The sequence below is a fragment of the Rhinolophus sinicus genome, chromosome 1 (assembly GCF_057876585.1).
Source record: "Rhinolophus sinicus isolate RSI-liver-muscle chromosome 1, RSI-T2T, whole genome shotgun sequence".
Lineage (NCBI taxonomy): Eukaryota > Metazoa > Chordata > Mammalia > Chiroptera > Rhinolophidae > Rhinolophus > Rhinolophus sinicus.
The window spans coordinates 5,290,936-5,307,921 of record NC_142501.1 but is presented as its reverse complement, the minus strand read 5'-3'; the positions used below and the strand labels follow the sequence as shown (position 1 = coordinate 5,307,921).

Below are 16,986 nucleotides of genomic sequence, written 5' to 3'. Positions count from 1 at the left end.
TAGGGTGGGAGGAGCGGTCAGACTTCCGACTCATCCAGGTCCTCTGTCAGAATTCTTTCTTAAAAGCTTTAAAAAATACTGCGTATGTCACGTATCTGCCACAGCCTGAATGCCTGCGTGCTCTTGCCCCTCACCTGTAAGTTGGAGACCTAATGCCAAAAGCCGTGGTGTTAGGACCTTTGGGGGTGATGAGATCGTGAGGGAGCCCTCATGATGGGAGCGATGCCCTTACAAAAGGGACCCACAGAGCTCCCGGCCCCTTTCCCACGTGAGGACGCAGCAGGAAGCCTACAGTCTGCAACCTGGAAGAGGCCCTCACCCGAATCAACCTTGCTGGCCCCTGACCTTGGACTTCCACCCTCCAGAACTGCGAGAAATACATTCCTGTTGTTTATAAGCCACCCAGTTTCTGCTGTTTTTTGTTACAGCAGTCTGAATGGACTAAGACCAGTATCCTTATTTCAGAACTTTTAAGAAAATATAAAGGAAAATAATGTCCTGTTTCACTACCATTCAGAGTATATCTAGTGAAGATACATTCTGGGCAGATAACATCAATACATGCATGCATACATACGCAGGTACACACACGAATATATTAAAAATGAAATCATCCTATGCCATCTTTTTGTCAGTTCCTGTTTTTGTCTCCTGAACAGAAGCTCCATGAGGGCAGAAGTTTTGACTGTGAAGTTCATTGTACTATGTACACAGTGGCACTTAGCATATATTGTCTGAATGAATACACATGTAATACTTTCTGAACAGCTTTGTAAAATGCCACTGTAGCGTTCTAAGTAAACAATGTATCGTCACTTATTTGTCTAACTGCCTGTAATTGGATCTTTCAGTGGCTCTTGTTTCTGTTTGTTAAAAATAGTGCTACAGCAATACTTGCATGTCGTGGCGGTGGTCCGTGGCGGTGGTCCGTTTCTATACTGACTAACCGAGCACCCAGTCTCAGAAGTGGCGTTGCTCGCTGTAAGGGCACGTCCGTCCAGTTTTAACGCGTCGGGTGCGCATTTCTCAGTTTCCTTCCTTCCAGAGAGTTTTTCTTCTGCCCGTTGTAGGAGGTTCCTGTTCATCCACCCTCCTGTTCAGCTCCTTGGAGTGTTTTCATTCTCCTCCAGCCTGCCCTCCATTGCTCAGGTTTTCTCTTACGTTAATTCTGTTTTCCTCCTTTCACTTCAGACAGCCTCTTTGTTTTTATCTATTCCTTCTTCCTTCCCTTGTGTCTTACAGTTGGAAGTGTCCTTTCTTTGGAATACTACTGAGCAGTAAAAAGGAATGTATTTCTGAGACAGAAACAGGTGAATCTCACACATACTGACTGAAAGAAGCCAGACAGACTAGAGAACATACTGTATGATTCCATCTCAGTGAAATTCTGTAGCAGCAAAACCTATCGATGATGACAGAGCACATCCAGTGTCACCTGGGGCTGGAAGTGGGGGGTGGAATTGATTATGGAGGGACATGAGGGAGCGTCGTTGGTAACAGAACTGTCAGGCATGTGACAGCACTCAGCACCATACACCTCCGAGCATGTATTTTATTGCGTGTAAATTATACCTCAATAAAGTTGATTTAAACATGTTCAAAAGCACCATAAAGGGACGTTCCTGTGCTGATACTGTGGGAACAGTGACTAGAGAGGGGATCGCTTTGGCACATAGGTGGGACTTGGTGCGGCGATTGTCCTGTGAGGCGACTGTCCACCAATGGGAAGGTAGGGGATGGGGACACTGCCCCGTGGCATTTCCTGGAGAGTTGTGTGAGCGCCTGTGAACTTGGTGACCCTGTTACAGATGTGGGCTGCGGTTCTACCGAGAAGGTATTATAATTTCCTTCTCTGTGAATATACTTTTCTTCAAGATTACTGTGCTATTGACCTTCTGTGCTGTGTCGTGCAGACCCCGTTAGGGCTCGCCGATGAGCCCCCGTTTTCACTCCCGTTGTTTGTGGTAGCAGAAGGCAGGTGTTTCTTCCCTCAGGGCTGCCTTTCCCTTCTGGGGATCCCATGTGCCTTTGTTTCCAGCAGGAGGAGCCGTGAGCTGTGCTTCCAGCAGAAAGGGAAGGAAAACTCAGTACTGGTGAGATCACAGCTTTAAACTCTTTCAAGGCACTTACATTTATAGTATAGACGATTTCAGTAGTGTAATAAGTTTCCTGATGTAACTTTATACTGAGGAAATTTTGCATTTTTCCTCCAAATAGTTTTATCCTCTAAGGTGGGAGAAATTATTATATATTAAACGATAGAAAACTGTAGACAGTTTTGTTTTGAAAAGCCCAAATCGTTCACTTTTTGAAAATTCGTTGATCTATACACGTAAGACTTGTGCATATTAATAGATATACGTTATCCTTTAAGTCAGAAGTTTTTTAAAGAAAAGCCACAGTAGTTTTAAAGACGAATCTTTACCTCAATTTTTAAATATACTATATCTCCAGGGGTGTGCTGGAGCGACCTCTACCAGCTTCCAAGGGTCAGTTGTTAAATACTCAGAAATTTGTGAGAATTTGTTAAGCTCTTGGTAGCCTAGAGTCAGCCATGGTTGAGTATTTATACCAAGGAAATCGGCGAATGTACAAATCAGGGCTTTACGCTCTGCTTCCCCCTTCTCTCTCCCCCCAGTCAATCTACCAGCAAACCAAGGTGTTTACCCATTTGTGACAATTTGGGAAGAGATATCCAATAAAGTTCTCATAATGTTATGGAAAAATTAGAATGAAAATAGTCATTTTTCTAGCATCTGTTTTTTAATTGATGTACTTTTTTGGCTTTAAAATCGTGAGATTTATTACTCCATGTGTTTCTTTATAAAAATAGTTTTAGGTTTTCATATTAATGTACATGTTTCTGTCTTTTGGTATCTTACTGTGTGCTTGTTTCCAGTTTTTGACATATTTTTGTCAGTTCTAATATGCTTAGTCTTTAAGATTCGACTTAGCTTTGTCTTGAGTCTCCATCTTGTTACTTGTAGTGAGCTTTGCCTTTCTAATGAAAGTAAACAAAACTGTTTTTAGTTTTGTATGTTTTTGTATCCCTATATTTTGAGAATTATCTTCAGATTGTGGGTTTTTTCATTCTGTTTCATTCTTTACATCCCCAACTTAAGTTGCAGTGTCTGTTACATGGTAGGTGTTTAATAAATATCTGTGGAGTAAGTTAAAGAGCAGTCTTTCATTCCACATACTGATAAGGGATGACATTTTTATATTAAGCAAATAATACTGGTTTTGTTGTTAAAGAAATAATTCAAGCTGAAGTCAATGAAACAGAAAGTTATGAAGTCCCCTTTTATGTCTAGCCCCATCTGTTTTCTACAGATATATCAGCATATACTTTTTTCTTTTTCTTCCAAAGGTTTTTTTGTATATACATACCTATACATTTTTGTTTACTTTTTTAACAATACTATATATTCTGTTCTTCAGCTCGCTTTTTTCCTTACTCTGATCTGTCTTGTGCAGCTTTCCATTTATCACATGTATGTATATTCATCTCATTCTTTTTAATAGTTGAATAGTATTTCACTGTATAGATCCATCATATTTTTTTCACTTGTGTTCGATAGGTGGACATTTCAGTTGTTTCCACGTTTGCTTTTTGAAAAACTTTTATAAATAATGTTATGGTGAATATCCTTGTAAAAATATCTTTGCAATTTTGGACAAGTATATCTGGGATTATAAATTCCTGGAAGTTGAATTGCTGAGGCAGAGACTACATTTCTACATTTATTTAAAAATTTTAGAACTATTTCTAAATGATATACTTACTAATAGAGAACTAGAATGTGTGGCTCTACAACCTTCACTAATATGATTTAATTACCATTTCTCTTTAACTTTTTTTTTCAGGGGCCAATATGTTAATTTGTTTTTCATATTAGGTTACCTTTTAAAAATACATTTATTACTGAGCATTTTCAGAAAATTTATGTTTGTCATATATTTTAGAAACTTTTTTCTCTTAAGTTTTTGTTTTAATTTGATTTATGGTACTCTTAACATCTTAGAAGTTTCTTGTTTGTTTTTAATCTAGTTCAATTTTGTCCTTACAGCTTCTGAAATTTTTCACTTATTTAGTAAAACATTTTCAACTTTGGTTGTGGAAATACACACCTGTATGTTCTAGTTCTTTCAACACATTGTCTGCATTTTTTATTAACCTAGAATTTATTTGTGAGTAAGGAATGAAGTATAGAGCCAAAAGAATTATTTATATCCTCTTACTATCCAAGATTATGTAATCTTTGGTGACTGCTTGGGCTTGAATCTTGATTTCTTCTATTTCGGGATGTGTGCTTTTGGAAATATTACTTGCCCTTTCTGTGCCCCAGTTTCTATAACGGTAAAATGAATTGTATTGTAATATAAGCATCTATTAATAGCCTGCTGACTGGTGAGTAGTTAATGTTCCCCAAATGTTAGCTATTAGTTGTTGCATCAGTGCCACTTAGTGAATAATTTCATCCTTTCCACTTAATACATATCATATATTAAATTCTGATGTATTTCTGCATTTCCCATGTTTTACACAGGGAACAAAAAAGATGAACAAATGGCCAGGAATTCAGAGCCACACATGTATATGCAATAAAAGGATGTGGAAGTGAACTTACAAACAGACACAAACATTGTGCACAGGCGATGATTAATTGCACTCCAGCCAGACACAAGCGATCTGCATTTCTGTGGACAAGAATCATTTGCATTATTATCATTTTTCTACAACTTACAATGTTGTAAAATAGCTGGGAGACACTAAAAGGCGAAGTCAACCCAGATGGAGGATCCTGACAGGAGACTACTCTTTTTGTTACCTCCTTTGCCCACTTCATAATCTTGTTCTTTGATTTGCCTATGTCTTTCTTTTTTAATCCCATAGTGCCTGATTTATTGAATATAGTGTTATAATACTTATAAATAGTAGAAGGGCATGTGACTCGTTATTCTTATGTTTTAAGAGAATAATGTTTCCTGGCTTTTGTTATTAATTTCCAGATGCTCATTAGATATAATTTATTCATAAAAGGATTCTAATGATTAAAATTGGGGATGTGTTAGGTAGAGATAGATTGTTTCTTTTGGGTTTCTTTTAGTTAATACCAGAATTTAGGAGTTGGAAGGAAACTTAGATCATCTCTTCCAGCCCCTTAGTATCTATTGATTACCAATCTCGTTTTGCCTACAATTCCACCTGTTTTTATGCCAGTTTCCCTGGCTTGAAATAGAGCACCAACGTATTTCATCAGTTAGTATTTTATATGTATCTCTAAAAGGTAAGGAATCTTCACACATAAGTAAAATATATGTAGCATATCTTAAAAATAACAATGAAATGTTAGTATCAAGTAAAACAGTATTCACATTATCCCCATTGTGTGATTTTTTTTTTTTTTTTTTAACTTTTTCTAAGTTTATTTCTTTGAATCAGGATACAGATAAGGGCCTTACATTGCGATTGTTTGGTATGTCTGAAATCTCCTTTAGTATAGTATGTAGGTTCCCTTTTCCTTCTCCTCTTTCTCTCCCCCGCCCCCCCCCCTTTGCTAGTTATTTGTTATTGGGTTGTTTTACCTGTAGAGTTTTCTACAGCTTGGATTTTGATGAGTATATCTCCATGGTGGTACTTAACCTACTCTTCTTTTTCTCAAATTTCCTGTGAATGATAATTAGTTCCAGAGGCTTATTCAGATTCGAGTTAGTTTTTGTTTTCAATCATGTTTCATTGTTGGTGATACATACTTTCATCAAGAGACTCAGAATGTCTGTTGTCGCTTTTTGATGTTCGTGGGTGTTGATTATTACCTAGTTCCGTCCATTGTTTAGAGGTTGTGAAATGATGGTGTTTTGATTCTGTCATTCGTTTTTTATTAGCTGCAATATTTTATAAAGAGAGTCTTCCCCTAATTAACTGTTAAGTGATACAAGGTACATTTTGATGTCCCCCCCCCTTTGATTACCAATGTTCAAAGTAAGGAGTTGGTTTTGTGGTGTCATCCAAAGATGATGAGTGACTTGTTTGAATTATTATTTTGAAGTCATGGTTCAATTTGTTTTCAATCCGTTGCAGCTATTATACTTCCTAATGTTCTGCTGTGCCCTTGCTGGCCAGTGGGAGCCTCTCCAAGTGGCCTCTGATTTCTTCTGACCTGATCCTGATAGTCTCTGGGAGCGTCCTTGCGTCTGGTATGACGAGCTGTTCAGGAGCATCTCGTGTGTATTGCCCTGGACCTAGAATTAATCAGCCATTTCTTGAAGGAGAAATGGTATCAGGAGATGACATCTGGGCAGCTCTCCATTTAACAAAAGAGGGTGCTGACGCCATGCAGAGTTCATGGATTTGCTCAAGAGGCTTTTAAACATGGCACTCATTTCAGACTTCTTACCTAGATATTTGCCACTAACTTTTTAACTAGCAAGTGAAAGCTATTAAATAAAATTAAAGATACAAGGCATTAAAAGTGTGTGTTCTTTCTTGCTATTTATTTTGAGATTTCAGAATGCTATATTAAAATAGGACCTTTAAATATCCTAATTCGAGAATGATAAATACACATGTAGAATTAACAGAAGGCAGTATTTATTTTTCTTTTAAAGAATGTTATCTTTATAACCTAAATTTATAGCATCTACCACATTTTGTCAAATAATATATATGTTAAAAATGAGGTTCAAAATCTGTACCGAAATTGCATGTTAAATTTAATTTTGACTAATGCCATGCAGTTGGTAGTTTCTTGATCACGTAGTCTATTTGATAGTAAATTACTTAGTAGTTATGCCAACTAACATTTTCAAGTAATATATTTTCCAGCCTACCAAGATACTGCATATAGGTTTATATTTATCCAGAAATAATGCAAGTTCTTGGAGCCAGAGTCCTTCCAACCACAGCATTTTACAGGATTCCTGTGGACAAGAAATGAATGTATTTCGTTGGGTATTCGTATCGTTAAAGTAGAACTTGTGTTGCTAGGAACACTTTAAAAGGAAAGTATTATATTTGCATAAATATGTGTGTAGCTAGTAATTTTGGAATTTATTCCACTGTTGGAGGTATTTTTGCTTGAATAAGAACTTTTCTGATTCTTTGCTCCACGAAGACACAGGATGATGACACGTCGTCTTGTCCCTGATGGTGCTATCTGCCGTCAGTGCAAAGGGTCGGTCATTCATGTACAGGCTTAGCTTCTGGTTTCTTCTTGACACTGCTGTTTCTCTCTTTACAGGTGTTAGAAGCACTGACTCTTTGGTACTTACTGTAATATTTCATTCACTTACGGTATTTAGAGCAGTCAGATCATTTAGCTGGATGTAAAAACTTACATGTTTCCTTTTCCTTTTAGGAGGCACTGGTTATAATTAGGCTTCTGGATGTCCTGTGTGAAATGACTGCTAACAGTGACCTGCTCGGCTACTTACAGGTTTACCCTGCCTTGCTCGAGAGAGGGGTTGGTGAGTGAAATATCACACGTTACTATTTTTAACTGAGAAATCTTTGACTTGTGATACTGTCATAGAAGTCCAAACACAGATCCGTAATTTTCAGGGTATTGGTATATTTTTGAGATTTTTTGGAATATTTTTTCTTGAGAGGAATTATGGTGTTTTGGTAACAGCTCAGGCTTTTGTCATTACCTGCTGTTTAACTCAGGATGCCTCATCAGTATGCGAGGGCACACAGGTGTGCATGGTGGATGTTTCATCAGAGGTGGTTGTGATGACCATGATGGGGTATTTGTGATGATGGTGGGGGGTTGTTGATGGGGGAGGTTTCCATCATGATAATGGCAGTTTTTCTAGTACTATAGTTTTACCAAATTTGTGAGTAAATTTTTTCCTAATTACATTTATGGGGCATGACGAATAGTGCCTTACACATAATAATTGTGTATTCTATTCTTATAAGAATATTGTTTTTAAACCAGAAGACAGTGTTTGAAATTTTACCGTCTTTGCTGAAAAACTGTTGGCAAAATAATTCAAGCAGAGCCTGTTCCTGAGTTAGCTACACTTATGGTTGCTCTTCATTCTTTGCTATTTTTTTCTTTAAAAAAGATTATACTTATTCTGGAGACCCATATGCTAAGAAAGATGAATTTGTATCCAGATGGTAGATAAGTTAGCAGTAAGCTATAGAAGACAGTTGGAACCTTATACGTGTTTTATTTTTGAACGCAGTGCTTTTAGTGATAATTAAAATACCACGAACATGGGAAACCGAATCATTGTGGGAAAAACATGTGTTTGGAGCCAGGGCAGACATGGGTGGCCATCCCAACTCTGTGAAACGACTAACTTCTACGATCCTGATTCCTTCATTATAAAATGGGCAAAGTGATAGGTGTCCTTAATACTGTGTTTCCCCGAAAATAAGACCGCGTCTTATGTTAAGTTTTGCTCCAAAAGACCATTAGAGCTTATGTTCAGGGGATGTCCTCCTGAAAAATCACGTGAGGCCTTATTTTCTGGTTAGGTCTTATTTTTGGGGATACACAGCAGATTTGCTGAGATGGTTCAAGGAGATACTTAACATTTAAATGCAGCTTCGGGGAGCTTGCTTATTTCCAGAGGCCGCTGAAGGGCATCTCATAGAGTATAACAATTTTAAGGTGTTTCTTCTGAATGCGGCCAGAATAGATCTGTGGAGAGCACTTGCTGCTTTCTGATTATCTGGCCAATGAGAAAAGATCGATATGTTTCTTGGTTTCTGTCACATGGCGCATTACAGATCGGTGTTGTTTTTAGATTTCCTGACTGTTGTCATCACATCAGCTCTTTCGTAAAGAAGCTGGAATGGGAAACTGTTTTCTAAGAAAGATGGTGGAAAATTGTGAGCCAACTTTTCTTTGTGGTTAAGTAGAAAGTCTGAGTTGGGGTCATCATTCTGGCTTCTGTCCCCAAAACCAGAGTCCTGAAAAATTTTAAAGCAAAAGCAGAAGAGCCTTCTAATCATTATTTAAAGAAAGCTTTCAGGACTCGCTACCTTTAGTTTATTTTGTTAGGTTGGTGCAAAAGTAATTGCGTTTTAAAAGGTTAAATATAATTGCAAAAACCGTAGTTACTTTTGCACCAACCTAATAGTAATTCATTAAAATAAATTAGATTTACTTACGGAAAACTAGTGCAAAATCCTAAAAACTTTTCTATGAAAAATGAAGTTTTATCCTCCCTGGGATAGATCTCTTGCGACTGGTCCACGTGTCTGGCCTGGACAGCACAAGCGTCTTCAGTGCCTGTGGTTACATAAAGGCGGAAGGCAACGTCTCAAATGTGGCCGAGGGGTTCAAGTCTCATCTCATTCGTCTGATTGGAAATATGTGTTACAAGAATAAAGAGAACCAGGACAAGGTAAGGTTGTTTCTTATTATTATCATGCATATGGGACTTCATTTAGAGGGTAGTGTTTAGAATTAGAATATATTGACTCTTTTGGAGTGAAAGCTTTGAGGTGCTTGGACCATAGCTTGAGCTATGTACATGTATATGTATCTGTTCCCACAGGTAAGCATAAGATGCCATAATTGTTAGTATTTTGGTCATTTGCGTTGTGTTTGTCCTTGGTGTGTTTGGGTCAGTCTCCTTTCTTAGAAATTGTCAGTGTTGGTGCTAAGCTTGTGCACTTAAGCACTCATATCACACAGAGGACAGTCAATAAAAACAGGTATTTAAAAAGCCTAGACATTGTCAAACACATAAATATCTAGTAAATGGTAGTTATTATCGACATTATCATAAGGGAAAAATAAACCTTAACATGTCTGTAGCCTACATTTTGAATGATGACATCGTAAGCATTTCTTCTAGGTATTTTGAAATGGACATAATATTGAATCTTTGGACACTCAATAGACTGGATTAGAAACCTACTTTGTGCTGAATAGCTTAGAGGTTAATTATATAGATAATAAGAGAGGGTGATAAAAAAGATAGCGGGAGAATTACACCACGTGCTTCATTCACATCGCCTGCCTGCATCTTCTTAGAGCTTTACCTTAGGTGGCATTTGTTTTGCTTCATCAAATATTGAATGTACATGTGGCAGATTACGTTTTTCCGAGATGGTCGTACAAATAATCTGTCATTCTACATGTATTCCTACAGTGTGACGTTACCACTCCCCCATCAAGGGTGGGCATTTATTTCTCCATCCTCTTGAATTTGGGTGATTATAGCCCTGTGACTACTTTGAACAATAAAATATGGTTGGAGTGATTCTGTACTGTTTCTGGTAAAGCTCCAGACTGGCCCGGCAGGTTCCATTGCTGGCCTCTTGGCAGCCAGTTGCCACGTAAGAGTGCAGATTCCCGGAGATCACCATGCTGTGAGTTGCCAGGTCCATATGGAAAAGCCCTGGAGGAGGAGATGTGATGAGGAGAGAGAAGGAGACTAGTCCAGGTACCAGACTTGTGAGCGAGAAACCAGCTTGGAAGTGGCGCTAACCTCAGTTCCTTAGTTGCCTAGCAGGTGTCGCGTGAGTCGGGAATAATCTGCCCAGCAAGCCCTTCCTGAATTCATCACCCACAGCATGGTGAGAAAAAAGTAAAAGTTGGGGGAAAATTAAGTTGTGTAGGTTCTGCTTCTGTTAATGGCCCTGTCAGCTACTATTGGACTTATCTTCCAACAAATAATAATTACACATTGGGCAGAAGACAGCTATGTGAAGACACTCAAATTTGACCCAAACAAGCAGATTCTAGAGTTGAATTAACACTTGGAAGAAGGGAAAAGCACAGTGTGTTATGCAGGGCAATTAAAACTCTGATAGAAAATCTACAAACCTTTTAGTGTAAAGAATTAAAGGACAGGTTGAAGCAACCACAGCCATTTGAAGGCAAAGGAGGTTATCCTGGAAAGGAAAAAGCAAGCCAGAAATTCTCTGTACCAATGACCCAAAACCCCCGATTCACACATGTGTGGGTCAGGGGCCAAGCAGTTAAACTAAGGGTAAACTCATTATATTGAGATTTGAGCAGTCGCTCTGAAGAGTTTACAGTTTAAGTCCAGCTAAGATAATTGCCTGCTAACACAAAAATAACATTCTTTAGAGAAATATAATAGAATGCAGAGTTTCCACAACAGAGCACTCACAGTGCCCAGGATGAAATCTGGACTTACTTGCCACACAGGAAAATTCTTAAGTGGGGAAAGAAAGATAACTAACAGAGACTGACTGTGTGATGACACAGATGTTAGATTTAGCAGACAAAGATTTTAAAGCAATTGTAACTGTGCTCAAGGATGTAAAGGAAAATATGCTTTTAATGAACGAAAAGAGAGTATGTTAAAGAAACAGGAAACTCCAAAAAAAAAAAGAACCAAATGGAAATACTAGAGCTGAAAAATACAATATCCAAAATAAAATTTAAAAAATTTTACTGGTTGAGCTTAACAACTCAATAGAGACGACATAGTAAAGACTTGGTGTGCTTGGAGATAGATCAATAGTAATCATCCAGCCTAAAAGACGGAGGAGAGAAAAGACAAAATAAAGTGGTCATCTTAACATGTTAAATTTGGGAGCAGTGTGTTATGCAGCATTTGACAAGTAGAATGATTCTTATGGGACATGGCACAGAACCAGTGCCAGGTAACCTGCTCTTTTATTATACGTGTGCACCATTTCGACTCCTCCTTATCTTCAAGCAGGTTTGAGTGGAAGACTCCTAATCTCCCCTTGGAAAATTACTGGACTGATCTTTGTAAGAGAAAGTTTCTAGAGAATAAAACACTTTACCTCTTTAATGACCAAAACTGCCTTTCTCGAGGAGCACAAAGGAGGTGTTTTTTCTTGTGTTTAACTATTCTTTTGTTGCTACTTTGGATTGGCCTCTTAGAGGAATAAAATGTAGTAACCCTTAAAAGGCTTATGAAATAGCTCACTGAAGTCAGGCTCAGATTGCACCGTAAGTAAATATGGAGTGTGTCCAAGTGCTGCTGTGGAGAGGTCGCCGGGGCGCCCAGGAAGACCACGCTGGGTGCCTTCACGTGTGCAGTTGCTAAGAGCACTGCTGATTTCTGAGCAAACACTCTCGAAGGTATGAAGGAGCTCGTTCTTTGAGTATAAGAATGCCTCTGTTTCTCCCACTTTCTTACCTGTGCCAACAAAAGGCCTTAACCTGAAAGCATTACCTCTGCAATTTTTTTCCTCCTTCCAAAGAATCTGACACAGCCTCACAATCTTGTTGTGAATGTGCTGGAAGCTTCTTTATTCTGGCAGCCACGTCCTGATTCCAGCCGGGTGTTACAGACGTTAACTTTGCTCACGGTTTCCTGGAGGGATGGTACTCACTAGCCCCTCAGGTGACTTCACTTCCAATTTTGGAGAAATGGGTGATTAGGAGCGTATGTAACAGGTCTGTCACCAGGCCATTAACTACCATTGAATTGTCTAGACGGGTCGTCCCACTTCTACCCAAATTGGGGCCTAAAGGGAAATTTAGTTCTGTCTCTGCCCTGAGACTGAAGATGCGTGTTAGGGGATTTTGTATCATGTAGCCTAACTTTGTTCCTCCTTCACCCAGAAGAAAACCGGACTGATGATTTGTTTAGTGTCTGCGATGTCCCAGCATTGTGTTTAGTGAATTATGGGTAGTACCAGTGTCATCTTTGCATTGGGTCCTGCAAAGCAGGTTCTGCCAAAGACAATTTAGGGAGAGGCCATCCAGTGAGTGAGTTGCAGAGCCCTGAGTAGCTCCTGGCCTCTGCTTCCTCCCCAGGCCATGGTGCCTCATTTGGGAGCATTCCAGGGGTTTGGAGGAGACGTTTGAAATAGACTTCCCGAAGGACTTCAAACAAGATGGGGGAGGCTGGTGAATCTGGTTCTCCTAGGCTAGCCAGGCCCCTGCAGCCCCTTCTCGGTGCGCGTCTGGCTGGGACGCACATCTCTGTCTCCACTCATCCGTTCACCAAATGTGAATGTTCCCAGCCTTGGGGGTCCTTCAATGCTTCCATCTCGGGGTATCTAGGCATCATCCTTGCCACTTTGAACCAGAATCCCCAATCATGAATGCACACATTTTCCCAGAATGTTTGTGTCCTACCTGATTACTCTGAGGTTTGATCAGAAGCCATTTAAGCCCAACTGGGTCTCTGTGCTTGTCTGTGTGCCGCTGTTCATTGCACTGAGCGTGGTACCCACCTGCAGGCTGGCACCCGGTGGACTTGTTACAGACAGAGTTGGTTCATTGGAGCCTTATGACACCTCTGGGGAAAAGACTGAAAAGGTGTAATTGTCACCGGTTTTTAAATGAAACACCAAGGCCGAGAGAGACAGTGATTTAATGTCAGGTAGCATCGATCGAAGGGAAGCCACTGTGTGCTGCAGGCTCTGGAGAAGACAGTCACCTTAACAGGTGATACCACGCACAAGCGCATGTAACTGGAACAGAAGGCCGTGTGGGGAGGCCTGTCACACAGGCGCCGTGTGCTCCTCTGGCTGGCTGTGCCCGGACAGGAGGGGACTGCCAGGAGCACCACGGTGATGGGAAGGCAGAGCCTTTTCCTTACCCCTCCCCGTGTCTGGGGCTGTACTTCAGAGCAGCGAGGAGCCTGGCTTAGCTGGCAGATCTGCTCAGAAATGGCTGTTACAGCCTTCCCGTGAGTCTGTACACAGCATGGATTGTAGTGTTTCCTGAACTGGAAAGGGGCTGCTGGGCTTCCCTTTACCAAAGCACGCTGGGGGGTTCCTAACACTTCCCGGCTTGTACTTGCCTTGTTTTTGCGCTCCGCTTACACAGTATTCCCTTGCCACATCTGCGCTGATTAGTTTACCTTTAAACCTTTGTGGACCTGAAATGGAGATTTCTGTTTTGGTTTCTGTTGTAAAAAGCACACGGTATTAATGCTATAAACATGAAGAAAGCATTCTTTGGCTTCTTTGTTAGAATAAGGAATGTATGGTTTATTTTCTTCCTTCCCCATTCTTCTTTTCTTTGCTATTATCATAAATTCTTTAAGTGAACACTTTATTAGGGGAGGGAAAAAAACACTTTTTCTTTCCTCCATAAAGCTACATGCATTCTTTTTTTCAAAATGGACAGGCGGGTGACCTAGTTTATCTACCTTCTTTTTCCCCAAAGAAATTGTCTTGGCTGCGATGGGCCATCCACTGTTTTGGCTGTTGAATAAATTCTGCCAAAGGTTTTCTGGTTGTGCTGTTCGGTTTTTACTCTTCTTCCACCTCCTCCTCCGTGATGGAAAAGATTCCTAGCACGCACATGTATGTTTGACCCCATGTGTACAAGTATGTGCACACAGGAAGCTTTTATAACAGGCCTAAATTCATTTTAAAATAAGTTTGTGCTGTATGGAAAAGTTCACGTAAAGGTAACTATTTGACAAGCCCAATCCCAAATTACCTGTCGTGAAGGTAGGTTTTATTTATTAATATATGCATAGAAAAACCTTTGTGATACATTTTTCATTAAAATGTTTTGCCCGTTATGTTTTCCCCAAGCCCAAATTTTACCTGCCCCATAGTAGGCATACAGTAAATTTCTCTTGAATGAGAATTTATTTTTAAAATTTTATTGAGTCCACTACAAAGCAAGCACAATTTTAGGTTCTGAAAATATAAAGCAAATAAGTCACAACCCTCCTTTTCAAGGAGTCTGTATTTTACTCTGTAATATCCAGACTATATTTACAAGCAAAGACGTAGTAAAAATAAAATTTCACAGGAAAATTCTGGGTTCTGTAATTTTTTGAAAGTCATGTTTCGTGTATATTTGAATGTATTCTAACTTACTGTAATTTTCCTTATTGGTATTTGACTTATCCGTATCTATACTTTAGACTGTAAGAGCATCTACATAGTACAGTATTTGCGAGCAATCGAAAATACATTTTTTAATCTGGGTTTAGGCTTTATAGATGAGTGTACTTTTTTCATTAATGTTAAAGTTTTAGACTACATTTTCAGTTTTTAAGCATTCATGCCTTGATCATTTTTCTTTTTTAGTGGCTTTTTTGTTGGAAGGGGGTGGTACCTTTCAGCTTTTCATATCCAGACATGAGCCAAGAGCTGGGAAACTATTAAACCCTTTTTTATGGTTTCTTCCTATCTGGAAATATCCTCAAGCAACTTATTTGCCCATTAAATCATGAACCTTAGAAAAGTCTGTTGTGATTCCTAATGATTTTCGGTAGGTTGTTGCTCTCAGGAGGGTTGGTGCTTGTTCTGGACGTCAGGACCGGCTGACATGTCAGTTCCCGATGTCTGAGTGACTGTCCTGCAGAGAAGTGGTTGTTGACTGGTGTGCGTCAGTGTTTCCTTTGCGCCGCCGTCACATGGGCCGGGGTAGCACGGCCTGTGCTGCCGTCCTCACAGCTGCCCGCGCCTGTCGCATCCTTGGCCTAGCCTACAACGGTGTGGACTGCCCAGCCTGTGTCCTTTACCATGTGACCTTACCTTGGCCTTTAGAACTCACGGTCACAAGGTGCCTTCTCTGGGAAACCTCAGGTGGATGCAGAAGCGCTTTCTACCCCCGACTCCTCTCCACACCGCTTGTTCTTTACCCCCTTCATTACTCGCCCCCTGTGCCTTCAGTGTTTGTATGCAAGTGTGTCGTCGGTTGTTAATTCTGGTGCATTTCAGTAGACGCCTGCTGCTGTTTTTAGTGTGACATTCGCCGATGAACCGCCACCAGCAAGACCATGACACACACACACTTGGACTTGTGTATCGCTCACTTGTACTTAGAAGCCCCTTTCTTCTCCCTTCATGTTTAGTCTCTGGGTCTTCCTGGATGACAATGGCTCAATCTGCCTTCTCTCCCAAGTTCTTATTTTTCTACCTTCATGGGAAGTGTCAGTCCCATACCTGGGCCTGACTAATTGGGGAATTACGGGACGGCTGCTGAAAATGTGCAGACAGTGGGCTCTCCTTCACTGGCCCCTCTGCCTTTGCTCGGCTTGTAGCATTTGGAGCCATAAATATGCCTGATGCTCACGGAGGGAGCTCACAACAGACAGAAAGCTTGGTCTAGAACAAAAATAGGACTTTAGAGTTAGATCAACCTTGATTTGCCTGTTTTACCATTTTTAGCTGTGTAGATTCGGACAAGTGACTTACCCTCTCTGAATCTCACCTTCTTTGTGTGTCAAATGGAGACTGTTGTAGCTGCCTTATGGGGTTGGAAGAATTAGATGTAATCACATATATAAAGTGTCTAACAGATTGTCTGGTGCCTCTTACCACCTCCTCCTCTCTCACCCTCCCTTCTCCACCAGTCTCGCTGTAAATGATTAGGTCTAACTCGTTTCAGTGCCTCCCCATTGTATATACTTGAATAGAAAGTTGTAGACAGTATTTCACAGGTACTTACGAAGTTTAAAGTAATCCTCATATTCCTTATTTTGTGTACATTTCTTTTCTAATAGAGGGGGCTTTTTGGAGGAAGTAAAGTGAAAGCAAATATGGGCACTCTCTTTATGACAAGAATCATTTTTTTTCTTGTCAGTTTGACCACAAATGCTTTCTGAGTTGAATTTTTCTTTTGTTACTACCTAGTAAAGTGTTTTCTGTGTGGATACCAAAACTGTTCTAGCTCGATTCTGAGAGCGTGTTAAGGAACTTCATTTAAATTACAGGTACATGGCCTGTCTCAGTTAGACTGTGTGTTTTTCCTCCGTCAGAAACAAGTTGCATAGAATCCCAGCTTATTGATTTGAAGATTGAATGTATAGGCAAGATCGGACTTGCTTAGAATTCCACTTTCTTTGTAATGTAATCCCAGTTCAAGAAATATGTCAAAATTCATAAATCAAGCTGTCACCATTAGTTTCCTGAACTTACAGTTCCTGTTACAGTAAATGAAATTAAAATTCCTATCTAGAGGACATATATCGTGGTTTAGTTTGTTGCAGCTGTAAATTTTTTTTTAAAGAACCAAAACCCCTTTTTTTTCTGTGTCTTGTTGTGAAGTGATCAACTTGTTCTTTTGCAGAAAAGGTGTAACATTATTTAAA

General features: G+C 39.8%; 1 protein-coding gene across 2 annotated transcripts in view; it reads left to right on the top strand.

The window, feature by feature from the left end:
* The window catches only part of ATXN10 (ataxin 10), a 148,923-nt gene that overhangs the window by 53,942 nt on the left and 77,995 nt on the right, over positions 1–16,986 (top strand). For both annotated transcript variants that reach the window (XM_088795878.1, XM_019739234.3), the window contains exons 8-9: positions 7,362–7,470; positions 9,197–9,366. In XM_088795878.1, the coding sequence (XP_088652004.1) occupies positions 7,362–7,470; positions 9,197–9,366 (279 nt within the window). The remainder of the gene's footprint in view (positions 1–7,361; positions 7,471–9,196; positions 9,367–16,986) is intronic.